Raw genomic sequence first — 22,354 nt, 5'->3', positions numbered from 1 at the left:
ACAAAATAAATCCCAGGGGAATACCATTCAGTTCATAACTGTAAACATCCCAGTAAGATCTCCTGCCTTCATTTTGACCAGAAAAAAAAAAAAAAAAAAAGGCTTACATTGTGAAAAACTGGTTTGACTAAGGATGTGTGGTAAAGAACAGAGTTTTGATCTCCAAATCATTGTTTCATCTATTTGAAAGCAGGGATTCACAGCAAAAAGAAAGGACAGGGGAGAGAGAATTAACACTCTCCCATTCAATAAATACGTACCAAGTGCCTATCATGCACCAGCCTTAGCACAAGGCCCCTGGGGTAGAATAAACAAATACTACCCTTATATATATTAAGCATCATTTTAGGCACTATACAACATGTTGTCAAATGACCCCCATTGTCAACCTCACAAAAAGGTAGAAAAGAACAGGTTGAAACCTTGGGCTCTCTAGAACACATGATGAAACTCAGCCAACAGCCAATTTCATCAATGACCTGCATTCTCAGACTCATGTATTCAATCATCTTGTTCTCTCAAGCTCCAAGAAACCAGTCTTCAACAATCTTGAGGCTTCATTTCTTTTTTTAAATGAAACTAACACTTGATCAGTAAAAGTTAATGGTGGGGTGTGTAGAACTGGTATGGTGTTTTATTCTCTAGATTAACTCTCAAGCAAAGGAGTACACGCCACGAAATGAGACAAGCCAAGGGGTTGATGCTAAACAAGAACAGCTTTTAGGTTCCCCCAAGATTTTGGCTGGATTTTACAACTAGTGATCTTTTTAAAAGAACGAGACTCCTAATTTTTCCCCCTCATACACTCCAACGCAGTGCCATCCTCCCTCCCTCCCCCGCAAAACACGTACACACACACACACACAGCTTGACAGCTGTTTCGGAACAAAACAGCTGCTGTTTCTCGGTGCTAAAAGAACAATTCTTGCAGTCAAAACGGCTTTGGGCAAGCTATGAATCTCACTTGCCGCAGCTGCACTTATTGCCTACAGATGACACTCGGGAGTGTGCTTCGTAAACAGTGAACCACAGCACGGACAGTATTCGTTCAATTTTGAGTTTTCAACCTTAACAGTATACGATAAAGCCCCATTGGACAGCAACCAGCTTGGCCTCTCCCAAGAACGTCAAAGATCCTGACCATCACGGGCCACTCCAAAGACAACCAGCTCGGTCCATCACCAGGAGCGCATCCGCACAGCGTGGAGGGAGCGACTACGTCACCAGGGCACCCGCGACTCGCACCTCCACCGCCTGGGCCCCGCCAGCTGATTCGGCCGGGCAGGGCCTGCGGGGCTGGATCGGCGCTCTCCGGGCCGAGCCCCGGGTGGGGGAGGGGGTACAGCCAGCCTGGCGCTCGGCCCCCTCTCCTCTCACCTGTTCGAGCGCCGCCTCTTCAGGAGGGCCCGGGCAGGGGGCACCGGCCGGTCACAGAGACGGAAAATGGTGCCGAGAATCCTAACCAGCCATTTGTACATACCAGGCCCAAGCAGCAGCGGCGGCCGACACACCCCGAGACGCAAACCCCAGAGCTGTCGCCGCCGCTGCCGCCTTCGCCGCCTCGGCCACCACCGCCAAGGCTCAGTCGCCCACTTGTGACGCGATCGGAGGGCCCACAGATAAAACGTCCTGAGGGCTACAGGACGCCCCCCCCATCCCCGCCTGCCACCACGCCTGACGTCACCTCCTCCCGCCCGCCCGGAAAGCATCTTCGTCCTCAGTCTGCGCACGCGCAGCCCCACCCTCGCCCCCGCTCCTCCCGAACCTAGCAACCGGAATGCGTGCCGGAGACGCCGGTCCAATCGCTAACGAGCTCGCAAAGACTGTGGGCGGGGTTTTCTCTTCGGCGGAGCCAATCGCGAGTCCGCCCGCGGGACAAGGCCCACGCGCCGCACGTGAGGCTTCCGCACCCGGGGGGAGCGCTCCCGAGGCCTGCAACGGAGGAGGTGCTCAGTAAGCGTCTGTTGAGGGCACGGAATAAAGGTAGGTCAGGTCCATGAACAAGTATTTACCCTGCTGACCGCCCTTTAGTTTGCATGCACCTTACGTCTAGTTTTTCCGCAGGCGTGGTCACCTTCATTTATCCCAGCACCCCCAGGCGATGGGGAGGAGTCTTGTGCCCATTTTTAATAAACGAGGAAATCAAGCATAGAACGATTAAGTGATTTGCCAAAAATCATCAGGCTAACTAGTGGCGTGGCCCTTGAGGTGAGTCCCCTGGAAGAGACGTGATTACAAATTACAGGATAATTGTGTGCAAAGTGCGGTAGGCGCCAGAGAAAGGAAAACCACACCTTGGGGAGGAGTAGGGAAGGACGGAATTTAAGGCTGCGCGGAGACCTCAGGAGAGTCCTCCCCTGGGCTGGCAGGGAGTGCCCATTAGTTCTCTCTCTGTTACCTAGAGGTCACACTTCTGGTTAATTATCAACAAGAGAAAAAGTCCCACCCTGCATAGTGACTAGAAATTCCGGTCCCCTCTTCCAAACAGTCGTGGAATCCTTCTTTTCAAGCCCCACAAACCCATCCCTGACTGCAAACTTGACCCTTACCTACGATTGAGTTGAGGCCAGACTTCCAGGTTTGCTCGAACTTTAACCCAGGCACTCCCCATTGACAGCCTCGTCCTTTGCTGAGTAAAGTGTTCTGGAATTCTGGTGCAAGTCACCGCCCAGAGCTCCAGAACTACCAGCTACCCACCGGTGGCTATCACCACTCTGGAAGCAAATCCTAAATTGTGGATGTTGGCCCCTTTCTTTCATTCTCCAAAACAAAAGTTTGAGAACAGGGTTAGAAAGACCACAGGCTTTTTTTTTTTAAGATTTTATTCATTTATTCATAAGAGACACTGAGAGAGAGAGAGAAGGGCAGAGACACAGGCAGAGGGAGAAGCAGGCTCCATGCAGGGAGCCTGACGTGGGACTCAATCCTGGGTCTCCAGGATCACACCCTGGGCTGAAGGCGGCGCTGAACCGCTGAGCCACCCGGGCTGCCCCAGATTTTTTTTTTTTTAAGACACTTTAATTTCCATCAACTTTATCCCACCCCGTTTGCCTTTGTGGAAGAGCAGCTGAAGACCACTCAGTGGTTGTTCCTACTTATTCAGTGGCCTGAGCAGTGGGAGCTTCAGAACAGTCTTCAGTGGTAAGCTGAGCACTCAGTCTTCAGTAGGAGACTGCTAGACAGGTACAGAGGGCACCTGAATGCCTTCAGACAGTGTGTGACTTCAGGTTGAGTAGCTGTGACTCTGACATGCCTCCCAGGTCACAGTCTTTTCGGTAGCAGCCTGCTCTTCCTTTCCAATCTCTTCAGGATCTCCGTAGAAGTAGAGATCAGACATGATCTCCCATGGGTGCTGGGGATTGGTGCCACAGACACACAGGACTTCCCAGGCCAGCATCCACCACATCAGACCCGCTGAGTGAGTTCCCTTGTTGTAATGCATAGCAATGTCCACATAATGCAGAGGCGAGTCTGTGTTCCATAAGCCATGGTAGGCAGGTTAACATAAGACACCTCTGTAAGAGTTTGGTGGTCAGCCCTGGGAAACCACCAGAAGTCTTGGCTCCTCAAAGGCTGCCTGGATCTGTCTGGTTAGTGAAGGTTCCAGGCTCCAGTAGCAGCAGTAAACTTGAGCACAGCTAGCTGGCCAGTACTCCTGGATGATACAACTGTTGTTTTCTTTTTTTTTTTTTTAAGTTTGGTTTTCAGTGGCAACAATGGCACAAGCTGCCAGCAGAAGCTTCTTCCAGGTTCTCTTCCGATTTATGATGTAGATGCTATCACTTTTTCTTTTGTAGATGGACTGTTCCATTTGGAAGTCAAGGTTGTTGCCACCTAAGTGGATTCCTGCTGCGAGGAAGTTCCTCATCCTTTCATTTGCAGGAACCAAGGGCTCCAGAAATTGTAAAAGTTTCCCTTTAAGTTAGCATGGGAACGTAGAACAATACCACTGTGTGGAACCCCTCTCCAGGTAATGTGGAAAGCAAAGACCAGTTGATTTAGAAGTAGCTATTAATGGGTGCCTGGGTGGCTCAGTTGGTTAAGTGTCTCCTTTGGCTCAGGTCATAATTTCAGGGTCCTGATATCAAGCCCCACGTCTGGCTCCCTGCTCAGCGGGCAGTCTGCTTCTCCTTCTGCCCCTTCCCCTGCTCATGTTCACTTTCTCCCTCCCTCCCTCTCAAATAAATAAATAAAATATTTTTTTAAAAAAAAGTGGCTATTAAAAGTATAGCATCAAAAAAAATAAAAATAAAAAAATAAAAGTATAGCATCTGCAGTCCATTGCTCATTGGCTCCCCGAAGGAGTTCCTTCCCTCAAGGTCATCTCTCCACTGTTCTCAACATCTTCTACAAGGCACCAATAGAAGAAAATCTCCCCTCCATCTCCAAACCAACCTGATTCAGGCTGGACTCCCACTTAACTTAAAAAAAGTCTACCACTGGCATTATTTTGCAGAGCACTTTGGCGGTGTCCAGACTGTCCCGTCTACTCTAAGAGTTGGTCTTTGCCATCACCAAACCAAGAAGAATGGTCAAGTATTCAGAAGGGATTTTCCAGAACAAAAGAACAGTCTCTGTTCAAAACATAAATGAGAAAATTGCAAACTGCTTTAGAATAGCAGTTTATCCAAGGTTTTGGCCACCAAGACTTAAGAAATACTGGCAACAAGTCTCAGGCCACTCTAGTACAACAACACGTTTTTTTTCTCCTGCCTCATTAATAGCACCTACACATACACGAAGCTGAAATGTTAGTCACTGTCCTTGAAAAGTGGAGGGCTTTGAATTGCCTTGGTCTGAGGCCTCATCAGCAAATAGTAACTCCTGAGTGTAGCAACTGCCAGCCATCGCCCACACTTACTGCCCCCTTGCACACGTACACCCCCTTTGTATCCTCTTATTATCTGGTTGCCTTCTAAAAGGAAGAAAGGAAGATGACTTATAGCCTTATAATTTATTTTCCTGGGATCTTGCTAGTTGGTACCTCTGCTGTCCTGTGGTCCAAAGTAGAGGCATGGGCCAAATGCCTGTCCTTGGATTATCCTTACCCCCACCCCACCACTGCTACAACCATTCCTGTACCTGGGAACTCTTCACCAGAGAGTTGGAGAAAAAGCCATATGGAGGAACAATTGAGGTTTCTTTCTTGGTTTGGATAACTTGCACCCTTGTACTGCTGGAGGGGCACATCCTCACTGCTTAAGTTTGCATTAGGGTATCCTCAATGGTTGCCCAGTTTTCTGATCCTCTTCTTCTTCCTCCTCCCCCTTTTCCTCCTTGAAGGTCCTCTCCTTCAAGCCTTTCCAGAGCCCACCCCTAATTTTCCTCAAAACCTATGTCCTGTCCACAGAACAAGGAAGACCCAGCCTCCAATTCATTGTTCACTCTTGCACATTTTCCCTTTGCCAGCATTCTCAGAGTTAGTTTTGCTGACCCCTGCCAGAGTTCTGGGCCATTTGATGGAAGTGGGTAGGACTCCAAACGTGAGATATTGTTGGTTTGGCTTAATGTGCCTAAAATCCAACATGAAGGTCACCACCCTGAAGATTAATTCCCTTCTGGGGACCAACTCTGATATTCAAGAAAAACATGTCCTCCTAATAATGTGACTTGATCTTATTTAATCTAATCCGGCCTTATTATCCAAAAACAAATATAGTTCCTTGTCTTAGATTGTATTACAAAAGTTGTTCACAGGCTTGGCCTGCCTTGTGGAGAAAAAGCACTCAGCCCTACCTAAGCCTCTTTCCTAATCTGTAAAATAGACTTAATCAAACCTGCCTTTCAGATCTGTGGGCCAATGAAATGTCCTTATGTAAGTGAAGGATCAACTTCAGTGCCCAGCATGGAGAAGTGCCTAATGTTTCTCTTCCCTCTTCTTCAATTATCTAGTAAGCCAATTAACTTGTCAGTTCCACATCCTGTATTTTCCTACATTTTCCATGGATTTGCTCTTTCCCCTCTCCAAGCCCATCAGAACTATCATTCAGGAGCCTGATCATTTCTCAGTCTTTTGCAAAAGCCACCTCTTCTTGTCCTCCATCCCTCTTGTATCTATTTGTAAGTTGATCTCTCTTTTGTTGTTATTTTGTTGTCTTTTGTGGTTGTTGTTAAGGAAGGTAAATTTATATTGTTGTTCTTATTTATTAAGGAAAGTAGATTTATAAATTAACTACATGGTTTTTCTGTTACTAAATCACTGAAAGTGGGTGCGTTGATTTTCATCTAATTCCAAATATTTGTTTCCAGTGGTCTGACTTCTTTTTTTTTTTTTTTTTAAAGATTTTATTTATTTATTCATGAGAGACACAGAGAGAGAGAGAAGCAGAGACACAGGCAGAGGGAGAAACAGGCTCCATGCAGGGAGCCCGACGTGAGACTCAATCCCAGGTCTCCAGGATCAGGCACTGGGCCGAAGGCGGCGCTAAACCACTGAGCCACCCGGGCTGCCCCAGTGGTCTGACTTCAACTATGGAGAATCCCTAATATTTACTTTGGAGGACTCTAGGGAGAACCTCATAAAGAAAGTTATCTCTGGGAGGAGCTAAAACTGCTACCGGTTTCACAGCCAGAAGAGGATGATTCTCAGCAAGAAAGACCCTGCTGAATTACACAGCATGAACCCCTCAAATGGTTCACAGTGGTTCCAAATGAGGGCCCAAGGCAGATGTTACAAGGACAGACTTTACAAATTATGGAGTGGGTTTTTCCAGAGTTGCTTCTCACCCAGACAACTCTTGTGTACCTGCTCTGTGTGTATAACTATCTAATGAAGGTGTAAGAGTCTCATGATCAATGCTTGGAAAGCTAGTTAAAAATAAGAACAGAAATCTGGTTCTAATAATAATATTTTAAAACAGCACTTTAAGATCCAAATAAATCTAAAATACTTGCTACCAATGAATGTTATATATTGGACACTACCCCCTAAATTTTTCAATGTTTTCAATGAGCTTTTAATTAATAAAAAGTATTTTGCCTCTGTCTTGCCAGGCCTTGCCAGAGCCCTCTATCCTTGAAATGCTCTGAGCAGCACTCTGCAAAGAAGCAGTTACGTGAAAGTACTGGACTTGCATTTATTTTGTTTGATACATTGTTTGTAAGGAAGTCATAGCTTCTAAAACAAAGTAGCTCTATTCCATGAAAAATACTTCTTAGGCCAGAAAAGTAGTAGGGAGACATTTTCTTTGTTTTGTAATAAACTACCAAAAAAGATTATTCACATAATAATGTTAATAAGCTAACCTAAATGTACTATTCTCTATATATTTATAGTTTCTTATATTTGCTATTTATATATTATTATGGGATATATTATTTTTATATGTATTTGTATTATTACATGATAGTACCATATTAACATGTAAACAAGTGAACAAGAAGAAAACTTAGGTTCTCACTGCCTTGAAGATAAAATCCAATGTCCTAAGCATGGCATACAAAGTTCTTCATAGCCTGTGTTCAAATTACTCTATCATTTCTCAATGCATACATCCACACTGGCAATCCACACTTCTTTTATGACTCCAAATTTTTTCTCTCTGCCTGGACTGCCTTTCCTCCACCGTCTTCACCTCATGAACTCCTACCCCATCTTTAGAATTCAGCTCAGGGTGGACCTCCTATGTGAGGCTTTTCCCATGGCTTCTCCCTGTGGAGTTCCAGCATCTTAAAGTTTCCTCCACAGTTCTGTGGCATATGTATCCATAGCTCTATATTCATATTATTAATATGTCTGTCTCCTTGAGAGAAGGAGCCATCTCCTATTTTTTCCTTATTATTTTTTTAAATAGAAGCTTGAAAAATGTTCGATAAAAAAAAGAAAAATGTTCAATAAATGAATGAAGAAATTAAACAAATATATGGATTTAGGGGAAAGTTGCCCTGATCTCCTTGTAGAAAATCAACCAAGGAAACAGACTTATTTTTCAAACATGTACAACTAGCAAGAGATTGTGGGGTCACTGATGCAGATGAGAAGATGTTTTAGTGAGTCATACAGCAGCTGAGAGCACTAGACCAGAGTGAGAGAGGACATAGGTCATCTTTCCTTGACTGTTTTGGCCAATGAGAGTTATAAAACCACCTCCCCTCAGTTCCATTACATTTCCATACCTGTTTTTCCTGTCCACGTGTTTGGAAGCTTGCCTGCCCCCTTTCTATTCTGCTCTCTGTAGCAAGAGATTTCTAGGTTAAGGGTGGGGGTGGGTAGCCAGTGCATAATACTAAATTGGAAGTGAAGCAAATTATGTTATTTTTGAATTGTGATTATTTATCAGGGTCATCGTATTGAGAAAACTGACCATTATTCACTCTTGACTAGCTGATGAGAAATGAAGAAATGGTTTTCCTCACAATACCTTTGAGTAAATGCTAACATTCACATAGTTATAAGTTGGCACATCTCTTGGAATTTTAAAAAACTTTTATCTTGAAATAATTCGAGGTTCACAGGGAGCTGCAAAAAATTGGACAGGGAATGTGTTGTGTACCCTCACCCAGTTTCCCCTTATTGTAACATCCTTTATAACTAGAATGCACTCAGGAAACCAGAAAATTGACATTGATACAATCTACAGATCTAACTTATATGTTACCAGTTTCACATACACTTATTTGTTTGTGTTCATGTGTGTATGTAGTCCTGTGCAGTCTTACCACCTGTGTAGTTTGCCAGGACTACCACACAAGCAAGAGCAGAACTAATTCACCTCTCAAAGATTCCTAGTACACCTCTTCTCCATTTCCCCCTCCCTTTCCTCTTCCCCATCCTTTGGAATGCTTTATATATTTGATATATATTTGAATATTTGATATTTCTCACTAATTCTCTTTCTTTGAGAGAATGGGCTTTCCCATTGATTCTTGTGCTATTTTCAATGCTGGAAGTAGAAAAGAGCACACAGCTAGGAAGTTATAGGGACCTTCTGTGACTGCTGGCAGGAAAATCAATAACAGTAACACAAAGAGGCCTCCCAAGGGAAATGAATCTTACTCCTAAAATTGGCTGGTTTCCAGGAAAATGTACATTGGCTCTGTCTAGATAAAGACTTGGCATGGTACTAAAACTGATAGGAGCGCAACAAATATTTATCAGCCAACTACACTGATCCAAGAGTGAGCAATGCATTTCATAACAGGTTCCTAAGAGAATGTGAAACAATTCTCCATTGGCTTCAGAGGGCAGTTTCCAAATTAGTAAAGCTTACTGCAAATATGAAAAAATAAAAAAGCTAGCATTTGTTTTTCCTGTTTATGTATCCTTAATTTATTTCTCCAGTAGGAGACAAAAGATGCAAATAGCCTAGAGTACTGACTGAAGTCATTCATCTGAAACATCACTACTGTCAGGTGCCCTCCATTCCTAAAATCATTTGATCCCTCGTCTAGCCTAGTGCAGGCTGCCTTCCACTGGAGGGCCAGGTGTGGACTGTGTAACCATGTAGGTAATATAGTTACCAAGTGCTCAGTGAGCTAGCCTCAGTAGCAGACACAGTGCTAAGAACTTTACTTATAATAGTTCATTTCATCCAGAAAACAACCCTGTGAGATAGGTGGTTCTGTTTTCTTCATCTCATAGTTGAGAAAAGTAGGAGCTTGAGAACTGAAATGTTTTGTTTCAAGCCACGCAACTGGTGAGTGGAAGAGGTGGGATCTGAACCACTGCTTGGGGGTCTTGGCATTCATCAGGTCTGAGGGCTGACACAGAATCTACGTGCAATACTTTGAAGCACCCCCCCCCGGGGGGGGGGCGGAAATCCAACTCTTTGGGAAGCATTGCTGGAGTGCAGATAAAGAAAACTGTTAAATTACATGAGAGATGCTGTTGCTTCATAAATACCTATTTCAAGTAGACAATGCTAAATGATGAGTGGCTTTTGCCTGATGCTCTGGATGACAACATATTCTTAAGTTGTTCATACCTTTATTTATAAATTTATGTTTCAGCTGGTCAGACCCCCGCTCCTCCACCCCCACCAGCCTGAGTAAGTGCTACAAGCACTTCCACCAGAGAGAGAATTAAATGACCTTGTTGCTGTGGCAGCTCAAATTCAGTTACTTCCTACACTGAAGTGGATGGATTCTGACATAGTTCTCTATTTAAAGCTTTTGCATTTACTTTGACTTTTTTTCTATTTTTCAAAAGATTTTGTTTATTTGGCTGAGAGAGAGAGAGAGAGAGAGAAAACACAAGTAGGGTCCTGGGATCATGACCTGAGCTGAAGGCAGATGCTTAACTGGCTGAGCTACCTAGGTATCCCTGTTTTTCCTTTAAAAAGGAGGAGGAAAGGGAGAGGAAGAGGTAGGAACTCTGGATCGGAAGAAATAAAAATATGTATAATGCCATAAAAATTTCTTTTAATCTGAAGCATATGTGGACAAACACAGGTATACGACTAGAGTTAATGAAATATTCTTAGCAAAGTCTAAAGACTGCTGTATGAGGAATGAGTGTGTGAATTAGCATAAAAAGTAGTTTTGTGTACACAGGCCAACAGTATACTCATTACATTTGTTTCATTCACAAGAACAGGGAGGCAAATATCTCAAATCACACTTGATTTCAACATACCAAGCCAAACGACTAATAAACCGCCCACAAAGAATGAAACTCTTTTGAACTCGTCATTCAGCAGATACACATTATATTAAGATATGCAGAAAAAAATTTAAAAGATATGCATAAAATTGTGTAAGGCAGAAACCTACCAACCTTCCTTTGAAAAGAGGAGGAGTCAAATACCCTGCCAGGGTTGGGACCCGCCTGCAGTCCCTCTCAGGAACTTCCTGTTGTCACCACACCTCTGGATTAGCTATCTGAGCTCTCAACAAAGCCCTCAGTGAAACTCTTAAGGCTCTGCCCAGGGGATCACTCTTCTTGTGAATGTGACACACACTCTCTCCAGTTTCCATATGCTGAGATTATACTTCTTCATCAGTTTGATGTGCTTGGTCAAATCAGGTAGGTCGTTTATTGAATGGTTTTCTTAATTATTTAAAAAAACATTATTAGTAGTATTGCCACTTTGCATTTTATTAGCCCTGTTCCTTCAATGGACTTTTTAAGTTTTATTTAATAATTTTTAAGGAAAGAAGGTATGAATGAAATGAACTTCCTAATCCTGAAAAAAAATTTTTCTCAGTAGTAAGAGATTAATATTCCTTGAAATTAACTTGTTCTGAAGTACAAGAAATGAATGTGCTGGGAAATCTAAAAGTTATTTTCTTTCATAGTTAAGTTTTCTGTGCCTTTCCACCTGCACAGAAATAAAATCATTTATTTTCTGGAAATTTTAAGTTTTATTATTATAACTAATATATAGAGGATAGATTTTTAGAAGTTTGCATACATGGATGATTTATTTTAATTATCTTTTAGGAAAACATGACTTTATATAAACCCCTTGGAATGGTTCCTGGCATATTGATAATGTAAAAATTATTAATTATAATGAATATGAATTAAAACAGTAATGTACAGGGTCACCTGGCTGGCTTAGTCAATAGACCATTCAACTCTTGATCTCCGAGCAGTGAGTTTGAGCCCCACATTGAGTGTAGAGATTACTAAATGAATAAATAAATGAATAAGACAGTAATGTACATAGCAAGGTAACAAAAATAAAATGAAGTGCTTTTTTTTTAAAAGGAACTCAGCCTTCTTAGGAATCTAGTTCTTTTTTCATATAGCATATGGTAATAAAGATTGGTACAATTTTTTTAAGGGAAATACGTTACGCATAGTAACCATAAAAATGTTTATACCTTTTGAACTAGTAAAACCATTGCTGAGATTTTATTCTAAGGAAAAAACTTTTAAAAGGCAAAAAATTCATAAAAAGATGATTCTAACTATGTTACTTATAATAACTTGAAATTAAGTATAACAGAAATGTTTCTATGTACAGGAATGTGTAAAGTACAATATATCAACTTTTTTAAAAATGTAGCTTTAATTTATAAATTATTCTGAAGCCAAGCAGAAATGTGCAGACATGTTTATAAAATAATGTCAAGTAGACAAAACAGAATTCAAATTTGGAGATAAACTAAGATGACAATTATGTTAAAATCATGTATGCATGCCTGTGAATAAAGTGTACAAAGGAAATGAAAAAGTTAAAATAGCTGTATTAGGATTTCAGGCTTATAAATAATTTTTTCTTAGTTTGTGCTTTTGAAGCTGATTTAACAGTAAGTTAAAATTATACTAATTATGGTATTTTTCACCGAGAAGTCAACATTTTAAAGTGTGTGTTTATTATAATTTTTAAATTAAAGAAATAAGCATTTAGAGATAGTTTTATCCCTGACATAAAAACCTGATGATGATTTGTGGGTACTTCCTTCCAGTCTCGCATTATATACCTCCATGTACAAAGTTGAAACTTGATTTTTTGTGACTGGCCTTTTTACTTAACATTAGCTCATCAGTAAGGTCTTATTTTAAATGATTCTAGAAGATTCACTGAATGCCAGAATCTAAGCAGAGACACACCACAATAAACTTCTGTAGCTAGAAGGGAAAAACATAATTTTAGGTGTAAACTAAATTTAGACTTCTCAGTATCTGCAAAACTATGAACTTGCAACTTCTTTTTTTTTGTTTTTAATAAGATTTTATTTATTTATTCAAGAGAAATACAGAGAGAGAGAGGCAGAGACACAGGCAGAGGGAGAAGCAGGCCCAGTGCTCGCTTCGGCAGCACATATACTAAAATTGGAGAAGCAGGCCCAGTGCAGGACTCAATCCCAGGACCCCAGGATCATGACCTGAGCCACCCAGGTGTCCCTGAACCTGCAACTTCCATGGGAGAGTCTGTTGAATAATATGCATCTGATAGCAGAAATGATTTATCACAAATACATTGACTTTTTGCTTTTCCCTTCTTTGGCTTGCCGTCCAAAAATCAACAAGTATTAAGATGTGATTCTGAAATGCAGAGAATACAGGTGATTCACTTTGGGAGACCTTTGTTCTGTTCTAAACTTTGTGAAATCATGGTGGGAATGTTTGCTGTAATTTTACCAGTGATCAAAACAATGGGTAGCAAGTGCTAGTGTGCCTCAGAATCACCTGGGGATTTATTTAAAATGCAGACCACCCCCAAAGATCCAGATTCAATGGATCTGGGGTGAGATCCTGGAATCTGCATTTCTAACAAACCCTCTGGGTTTTTTAGGTGCAGGTGATCCAAAGAACAAATGCTGATAATGTTGTTCTAAATTAAGGCTCCTGTCATAAAGATATCACTCTTCTATCAATACTTTGGCTTATGGAAATTTGTGTAAAACTACATAGATATTTACCTAAAGAAAATAGCTTAGTGCCCAAACCAGAATTATATCCTCAGATATTTGAAGTCCTCTCAGATAATTTATAACTCTGTGGTGTGTGTGTATGTGAAAGAGGGAGTGAGGGAGAAAGAGACAGAGAGAGAGACTTACCCCTCTCTGACAGGCAGACAAAGGCCAGAGAGGTGATGGAATGTGAATTTGCATATTTACGCACATGATTAAGAGATGAGAATGAGGAAATCTAGTATCTCGTTTTTTCTCAGTTGTACCCTAAAAATTATGCTGGTGGTTAAAAGCAGAAATGTCCAACCAAGAGGGCGTTTTGTTCATATGCTTCTTCCTTGTATTTGTTGGGGTTTTAAAAAAGACACAAGAGATACTCCCCTAGGTTTGGCCCTGGCCAACTGGGAATACTTCTGTTGGGGAGCAAGAATTTCCTGTCCCCTTGAAAGTACTTCAAGCCAGATCGAGAATCAGAATGACATGAGACAGATTAACAACAGAAAATCAAATTTAATTGGGTACCTATGAGGAATCCACACAGACCTGGAAATTCCAAAGGACAGTCAGGCAAAATGAGGTTTATGTGTCGTTCTGAATTAAGGGGAAGAAATTAGGGGTCTGGGACTTCAAAGGGGAAGAATGAATTCACAGGAAAATTAAAGTGAAAAAGATTAAGTGTTTGGTAAATGTCTTGCTGGGCCACTCAGAAACTACGGGACATAGAGAACTTTGATCAGAAGGGCCTTGCCAGGTTCCTCCCTGTCTACCACACCTAATTCATATCAGTGTAGTTAGCTATGGTGATAGCTCTCTTCCTGGAGCAGGTCCTCTGTATAAATTCTTTATAGACTATTGCAGGGGAGGTAAAGAGGTTTTCCTGAATCTGCTGGGTTTTAATTGCTGCTTTTTTTTTTTTTTTTAAAGATTTTATTTATTTATTTGACAGAGAAAGAGAGAGAGCCCAAGAGCACAAGCAAGTGGAACAGCAAAGGGAGTGGGAGAAGCAGCCTCCCCACTGAGCCAGGAGCCCCACTCGGGACTTTATCCCAGGACCCTGGGATCATGACCTGAGCTGAAGGCAGACATGTGACTGACTGAGACACCCAAGTGCCCCTTGATTGCTTTTCTAATTTTTTTAATTTTTACTTTTTAAAGATGTATTTGTTTGTTCTTGAGAGATAGAGAGATAGAGGCAGAGGCAGAGGGAGAAGCAGGCTCCCCGCAGGGAGCCCGATGTGGGATTGGATCTCGGATCCCAGGATCACACCTGAGCCAAAGGCAGACGCCCAACTGCTGAGCCACCCAGGCGTCCCTGATTGATTTAAAAAAAAAAAAAAAAAAAAAAAGGATTTTACTTTTTTGAGAGAGACAACACAGGAGCAGCAGCGGGGAGGAGCATAGGGAGAAGGAGAGGCAGATTCCCTGCTGAGCAGGGAACCCAATGCCTGACTTGATCCCAGGACTCTGGAATCATGACCTGAGTTGAAGGTAGACGCTTAACCAACCGAGCTACTCAGGCACCTGCTTTTTTTTTTTTTTTCTATGCCCAGTGTAGGGCTGTATCTCACACCCTCAGATCATAACCTGAGCCGAAATCAAGAGTTCAATGCTTAACCCACTGAACTACCCAGGTACCCCACTTATTGCTTTTAACTCAAAATAATCTTCATGCCAAAGTTGTCTGTCTGGGGGCAGCCTGCCCTTGGCCCCCACACTTCACCATCTGGTTCAGAACAGGTTTCTAATGCCAAATTCAGTGTGGTCCTCTGCATAAAAAAATACATAAACTGAGTTACTTTCCAGATTTAAAAAATTTAATAGAACTTCATAATAGGAAATTGTCACTTCCCCTCTCTACCTCTTTTATTTTTTTTCTCTTTGTAATCTTTATTTATTTATTTTTCTTTTTTTTAATTTATTTTTTATTGGTGTTCAATTTACTAACATACAGAATAACCCCCAGTGCCCGTCTACCTCTTTTAAAAATGGGAGTCCAACTCATATTCTGATCTCGCCACGGTAGTTTCTGGCCTAAAGTGATTTTTATTTATGAGACTTTTGGAAATTACTTCAGCATCGTGTTTTCAGGCAAGCATAAAAATGTTCTCTAGCATGGCTTACTGGAAACATCCTGACTTCACCAACTAACATGTGGTGAACTGTGTCCCAGACACTGACTAGTATCCGTTGACCAGATTGCAGAATCCTTGACAATATATCCCTTTATCTTGGTATCAGTAAATACTTCCAGGAAACATTAAATCAGTATACCTGTCTGTGGACCTCTGTTCTAAAGTTGTTATTAATACCTGTGTCATGTTTGGGGGTGGGAGAAATGATAGCTTGAGCACACCTTGAAATCCAAAACTTGAAATAAAAGACCTGTGAGTCAGCCATGCTTGTTCTACTTCCTGACTGAATGAATATTGTGCATCAAGATTAAATTAGGTGGAATTTCACACCTGTCACTTGAGTTTGGTTTCACAGGTGTGAAACCATAAGTCTAAGAGAAACTGATATTTTCATTTTTAATCAGTTGACTTAGCCACATTGAGAGACTGAATATGAACCTACCTGTACTTACTGATTCTCACAGAATCTCAGAACTTTCTCTCCCCCTGCCCACACTCACAGTTGCTTCATCATGGGTTATTTCTGCCCACAATTCCATCTTCTCTTTTCACTGACACCTCTTTGGATATGAATGAGGAGCCTCTTCTTTTTGTAGAATTTTCCCCCCAAGTCAGAAATGTGGGTGATGAAATCAGTTCCCAAAGCAGGTAGAAACTAAGAAGCTAGAACTGTGTGTGACACCACCAAGCTGCTTGGGCAGCTTCATTTTGCTTCAGGGCAATAGGTCTTGTGATGATAAAGCAAAAGTATCCCTTGGAACTCTCATCAGGAGGGGAGTGGAGTTGACAATGATAAGTCTGAGGGAATCACACTTTTCTCTCCAGCTCAGACTCAGATGAAATAGGTCAATGGAAATGCAAGTCTGTTTTCTCTGTTGTATCCTAAATAAATATAGCTAGTGGTTAAAAGATTGGAGGTGTCCTTCCAATCAAGAGGGCATACTGTCTATCCAACAGTTTTCTCTAGCAAATATAAAACAAGATAACAGCTATAAATAGTTCCTAAGCCTGAGAGTAGTTTATTTTTGCAGGAATACCTACAAACCCTCCCTACAACAGATTAACTAAAGTGGGGGCTTTATTCTGTGGTACAAAATGGAGATCCATCACTCGGTCTCCAAGGGGAAAGAAAAAACTGGAAAAGTGGGAGACTGTTTTGATGTTGACAGAGAAAAGTGAAACTTTTGCCTAGTTACCTCCAAAAGACTTCATCTTTTTCACTTTGGTCTTTCCTTGAAAGTGTGAAATTATCGGAACCATTTCTTAAAGCAGTTGTATTGGAATATAATTCACATACATACACCTCATTTAAAGTGTGCAATTCAATGGTTTTTAGTATGTTCACAGATATGTGCAACTATCACTGGCCAACTTTAGAGCGTTTTCATGACCTCAGAAAGGAACCTGGCACCCTTTACCTATTGCACCCCTAATTCGCCACCTGCTTCCATCCCTCAGCCCTTAGCAACCACTAATCTACTTTCTGTCTCTATAGTTTTCCCTGTAATATGATTTGTGGTCTTTTGTGACTAGCTTCTTCATTTATCATAATGTTTCCAAGATTCAACCTTATTGTAGCATATGGAACCATGTTTGTTAACCAAAGGGTATTTAATCAGCCAAAAAATCCTGCTTAGCAAAAAGATGACAAAACACTTATTTGGTTAGGATTTTATTTTATTTATTTATTTATTTATTTATTTATTTATTTATTTATTTATTCATTCTAAAGATTCCATTCCTAACTAATCTCTACACCCAACATGGGGCTCAAACTCACAACCCCAAGACTAAGGGTTGTGTGCTCTACTGACTGAGCCAGCCAGGCAGGCACCCCTGGTCAACATTTTAATTCCAAGAGTATTGTATGGTTATTTTCAGATATTTTAATTAAAAATTAAAATAGGGGATCCCTGGGTGGCGCAGCGGTTTAGTGCCTGCGTTTGGCCCAGGGCACGATCCTGGAGACCCGGGATCGAATCCCACATCGGGCTCCCGGTGCATGGAGCCTGCTTCTCCCTCTGCCTGTGTCTCTGCCTCTCTCTCTCTCTCTGTGACTATCATAAAAAAAAAAAAAATTAAAAAAATTTTTAAATAAATTTTAATTTCTTGCTTTATTAACTTTTTTTAGATTTGGGTTGTCTTTGGTTAGAAAGACTGCCCTGGAAATTTATTTTCCTAAATAGATGCCTCATGTCCTTTTAGATCAGCTGGCTTGCAGATCTTAAAATTTTGTGTCCAAAAGGAATGCAAGAGATTAACTAAAATCTCTAAGGAATGAGGAACCAATCTGTCAATATGAGGAAAAGGATGGCCCAAATAGGTAATCTGCTTACTTGTTAATGACAGAGCCAGAACCAAAACCAGTTCTCTGGCCAGGTAGAAGCACTGTCATCTGTATAATGGCCAATATGCTGCCCTTTTCCAAAATCCTTCCAAAATGATGGAAGGAAAGCAATTATTGCTTTATATCAAATTCCATGGTAAGCAATTTACTTATTTTACCTAGCCTTCATAACAACCCTATGAGGTCAGTACTACATCAGGGAGCGAGAATTTCCTGGCCCCTTCATGGTGCTTCAGGCCAGACCAAGAATCAAGTGGACATGAGACAAATTAACAGCAGAAAATCAGATTTAATTGAGTACCCATGGGGAATCCACACAGACCTGCAAATTCCAAAGGATTGTCAGGCAAAATGAAGTATATAATCTGAATTAAGGAGAAGAAGATGGTATGGGGCTTCAAAGGGAAGGAATGAATTCACAGGAAAATGAAAATGAAAAAGATTAAGTGGTAAATGTCTTTGCTGGGCCACTCAGAAACTAAGGACATAGATAACTTTGACCAGAGAGGCCTTGCCAGGTTCCTCCCTGTCTATCACGTCTAGTTCATAACATAATGTAGTTATCTATGGTAATAGCTCTCCTCTTGGAGGAAGTCTTCTGTCTAAATTCTTTTTAGGCAGTTGAAGGGGAGGTAAAAGGCTTTTCCTGAATCTGCTGGGTTTTGATTGCCTTTTAATTCAAAACAATCTTCATGTCAAGTAGCCCATGTTGGAGTGGACTGCCCTTGGCCTCTATAAATATTAACACAATTCATCATCCATATCATCAATGACTATTATTTTTTTTAAAGATTTTATTTATTTATTCATGAGAGACACAGAGACAGAGAGGCAGAGACACAGGCAGAGGGAGAAGCAGGCTCCATGCAGGGAGCCTGATGTGGGACTCCATCCCAGGATCCCAGGATCACGTCCTGAGCTGAAGGCAGACACACTCAACCACTGAGCCACTCAGACATTCCAACAACTATTAATTTTTTAGCATTTACTATTCACCAGCTAATACTTTAGATACTTCATAGACATTATCTCTAATTCTCACCACAATCTTGATAACAGGGCTAGGATTAGGGTGAAGTCAGTGAGGCACTCACCAGCTGCAAAATTTAAAGGGATAAGGGACACCCAAACTCAATAATCAATATAAATTATATTTATGATTTTAATGCAGTAAAAATTTTTTTCATGATGTTTTAATATAAGATGTAAATGATATTTTAATATTTATGTGATATTTTATTGAAAATAATACATATATCATTAATAATGCATTTTCACAGTACATAATAAATGATATGCATAAGTGATATTTTGCAGGGCATAAGTGATACTTTAATGTAGTATTTTTGAAAGATGAAAATCAATGCAAATAAGTCAATGATGAAAAAAATATCAGAGGCACCTGAGTGGCTCAGTCAGTTAAGGATCTGACTCGTGGTTTTAGCTCAGGTTGATTTTAAGGTTGTGAGATTGAGCCGTGTATCAGGCTGCATGTTGCTTGGAGTCTGCTTGTGATTCTCTCTCTCTCCCTCTGCCCCTCTCCCCACCCCCACTCTATGCGCTCTCTAAAATAAATAAATCTTAAAAAAAGAAAAAATATCAAAATTTTACATAAGGACAGACTATTGTTTGTTTTACAGCTCTGTGTTATTGTATAATAGGAAAAGTCACTTCCAATAAGCCAGCCATTCCTGGGTCCATGCCATCTTCATTTCCTTGCTAGCTGAACAGATTGAATAACAAAGGGCCGTATTTATGGTCATATTTTTTGACTGACTAGCAAGATTTTATAAACTTTTCCCACTTGGTTCAAAATCTAGGAGGATATTTTTGGTAAATATATATATATATATATATATATATATATATATATATATAGTTTTTTTTTTCTTTTGCCTCAGGTCAGTATGGCTCTGCAGAGCACTGCCTGACAGGATGGCACTACTGTGATCATTTTACACATGTGAAGCTGAGGCTCAGAGAGGTTAGGTAATTAATTACTAAGGGTCACATAACTAGGAGGCAATAGAGTTGACCTGACTCTGAAATCCATGCTCCAAAAATCATGTTGTATTTTGTTAAGGACATTAGACCAAGGTTGGCAAACTTTTTCTGTAAAGAGCCAAATCAGTCAATATTTTCAGCTTTGTGGGTCATTGGTCACTTTTACAACCACTCAACTCTGCCTCATAACAGGAAAGCAGCCATAGACGATACATAAATGGTCATGGCCATACTCGGCCCATGGGCAACCACACATTAGATCATAACAAAATACCTCAGGCGCAAATATGTTATCTCTGAAGATGTTCTATCCAGGTTTCTTTGACATCTTACTCTATTCTGCTCTCATCTCAGCCTGCTCTCCATCAGAGTCTAAATTCCTCATTGGATGGGAGACATTACCCATCCAATTGTAATTTTCCAATTGCTAACACTAACCAGCATTTCAGACTAATTGAATTTCAAAGTAGACTGAAGAGGAAAGGCCATGTTTTTCCTGCTTCAAATAAACTCTAATAGAAGAGGTTAAGCTTTAGAAACCAGTTTGACATGTTCTGTGGCTACTTGGTTAAAGGCTCTGTTAATACTACTTCCAAGTAAACTCGACTTTGTAATAAAACAACACAAAAAACAGAGGTTTGCTTTCTGAAGGTGTACAAGTGGTTAATTATTTTATAAACATAAACTAGAAATTAAATATAAATATAAACAACTATATTTATGAGGGTGAAACAATTTAACAGATTTGCTATTTGCAAATATCTAGTTCTTGCCTGCCCTCCAAATTGCCTGAGAATTTGGGGTCCAATCAGATAAGTTCTTGCTATACGTGCTGGGCACTACTAGACAAAACAAAACAAAACAAAACAAAACAAAACAAAACAAAACACAGTGCTTGCTCTTAAGGAGCTTAAACTAACTCGTAACATGGTCCAACATTTTAAAATGTTATTAATTCTGAGGGGAAAAGAATGAATAACCTTAGGTAGTTTTATGCAGAGAACCTCAACAAATGGAATGCATAATCCATTTTTGTTTGCACATTATTTTGCAGGCCTTATTACCTGCAGATCTCTTATTACACAGTTCGAGTCATAATGCATATGTCATTTCATACTCAATTTATTTCATTTACATTATGTATATTTGTAGTATCCAGATGGATCATTCTGAGTAGCTGAACAATGTGATACTTGCTTATTCATGAAACATATATTGATGTCAACTCTAAGTCAGGCTACATTATATATATTTGTAGTATCCAGATGGATCATTCTGAATAGCTGAACAATGTGATACTTGCTTATTCATGAAACATATTTTGATGTCAGCTCTAAGTCAGGTTCTGTTACTGGCACTGGGAAGACTACAGTGGATAAACAGTTCAGTTATTTTGGAGCATCTACATCAGCAGGGAAAGTTGTTTCAGAACAGGAAAAGAATGCTTCAGGTGTGTGGTAGGAGAAAAGAAAGTAGCATATAAGGGTCAAAATTCTCCAGAATGGGATTCAATACAAGAAGAAAGTAGAATAATACCTATAAATCCTGGGGGAGAGAATATTGTTTGAAGCCAGATAATCAGTTAGGCTTAGGAATTCATTTATGGATATGAATGAATTTAGGAACTATTATATTATCAATTGGCCCTTCTTAAAAAGATAGCAAGAGCTCTCACTCAGGGATTAATGAAGAAGCCTAGGAAGAGGATTCACTGGGAGCAATGATCATTATAGCATTAAATATAATTACATTTAGCATCTACATAACTGGGGGAATATGGGAACTATGGTTCCAGAAAACAATTTTCATATACAGCCCATTCTTGTTACTCATGGTAGTTATGTGCCGTGAAGCCACTGCAAACACTGAATTAGCAAATACTAAACCATTGCTCCTAGGGGAAATACAGGGTTAGGTTCCTGCAAGCCTTTGGTTACAACATTTTTATTGACCAATCATTATGTGCATTTCTGTTTAAAGACACTTTATTTAAGGGTCCCCTAGGTGGCTCAGTCAGTTGGGTCAGTCAGGCTCAGTCTAGTCTTGATTTTGGCTCAGGTCATGATCTCAAGGTCATGAGATAGAGCCCCACAGCAGGCTCCACGCTCAGCAGGGAGTCTGCTTGAGATCCCCTCCCCTTGCCACCCACCCCCATGCTCTATCTCTCTCTAAAATAAGTAAATATATCTTTAAATAATAAAAACAAAAACATTTTATTTAATATATTGTTTACTCATTAACACCAAACTCATGGCCAGCAGCACTATACCTCATGCCAGAATGAAGCTTCTCTGAGATACATATCTTCTCTGTAAGGTCACAGCACTTCAGGATCATGCTTGGAGACCATTTAAAATGATGAAATTATCAAGAAAAAGCACAAGAAGCAAAAAAACATGGCAGTAAATAGACTATGCAAAGGACATTTGTTAAGGGAGCTGAAACAAGAAGACAGAGTGTTGCCGTGTTTGACCTCATTTGAAAGTGTGCATACGGTGCAACCCATTTTTTTTTTTTTTTGCCTTTCTGCACATGCCCATGAATGACTGCAAAAGCATCCCAAGTATTG

General features: G+C 40.6%; 2 protein-coding genes and 1 long non-coding RNA gene across 8 annotated transcripts in view; 2 read left to right on the top strand and 1 right to left on the bottom strand.

Annotated features, from left to right (window-relative positions):
* Positions 1-1,666, bottom strand: part of SENP2 (SUMO specific peptidase 2) — a 31,786-nt gene extending 30,120 nt beyond the window's left edge. For 2 of the 3 annotated variants that reach the window (XM_077879974.1, XM_077879975.1), the window contains exon 1: positions 1,378-1,665. In XM_077879974.1, coding sequence (XP_077736100.1) covers positions 1,378-1,478 — 101 coding nt within the window. In that variant the 5' untranslated portion in view covers positions 1,479-1,665. Of the gene's footprint in view, positions 1-1,377 lie in introns of all 3 variants that reach the window. The other variant, XM_077879976.1, reaches the window with a different exon arrangement.
* A 148-nt stretch (positions 1,667-1,814) lies between these two features.
* LOC144302532 (uncharacterized) lies at positions 1,815-4,267 on the top strand. The gene is made up of 3 exons (XR_013369433.1): positions 1,815-1,983; positions 2,065-2,208; positions 3,798-4,267. It is a non-coding gene; the product is annotated as an uncharacterized LOC144302532 (long non-coding RNA).
* Positions 4,268-10,064: 5,797 nt separating this feature from the next.
* The window catches only part of LIPH (lipase H), a 51,069-nt gene continuing 38,779 nt past the window's right edge, over positions 10,065-22,354 (top strand). The window contains exon 1 of one of the 4 annotated variants that reach the window (XM_077879981.1): positions 10,065-10,963. In XM_077879981.1, coding sequence (XP_077736107.1) covers positions 10,915-10,963 — 49 coding nt within the window. In that variant the 5' untranslated portion in view covers positions 10,065-10,914. The remainder of the gene's footprint in view (positions 10,964-22,354) is intronic. The other 3 variants (XM_077879982.1, XM_077879980.1, XM_077879979.1) reach the window with 3 other exon arrangements.

This window comes from Canis aureus, chromosome 31, assembly GCF_053574225.1.
Source record: "Canis aureus isolate CA01 chromosome 31, VMU_Caureus_v.1.0, whole genome shotgun sequence".
Lineage (NCBI taxonomy): Eukaryota > Metazoa > Chordata > Mammalia > Carnivora > Canidae > Canis > Canis aureus.
Note: the sequence above shows the minus strand (reverse complement) of the source record. Positions and strands in the feature narration are given on the sequence as shown.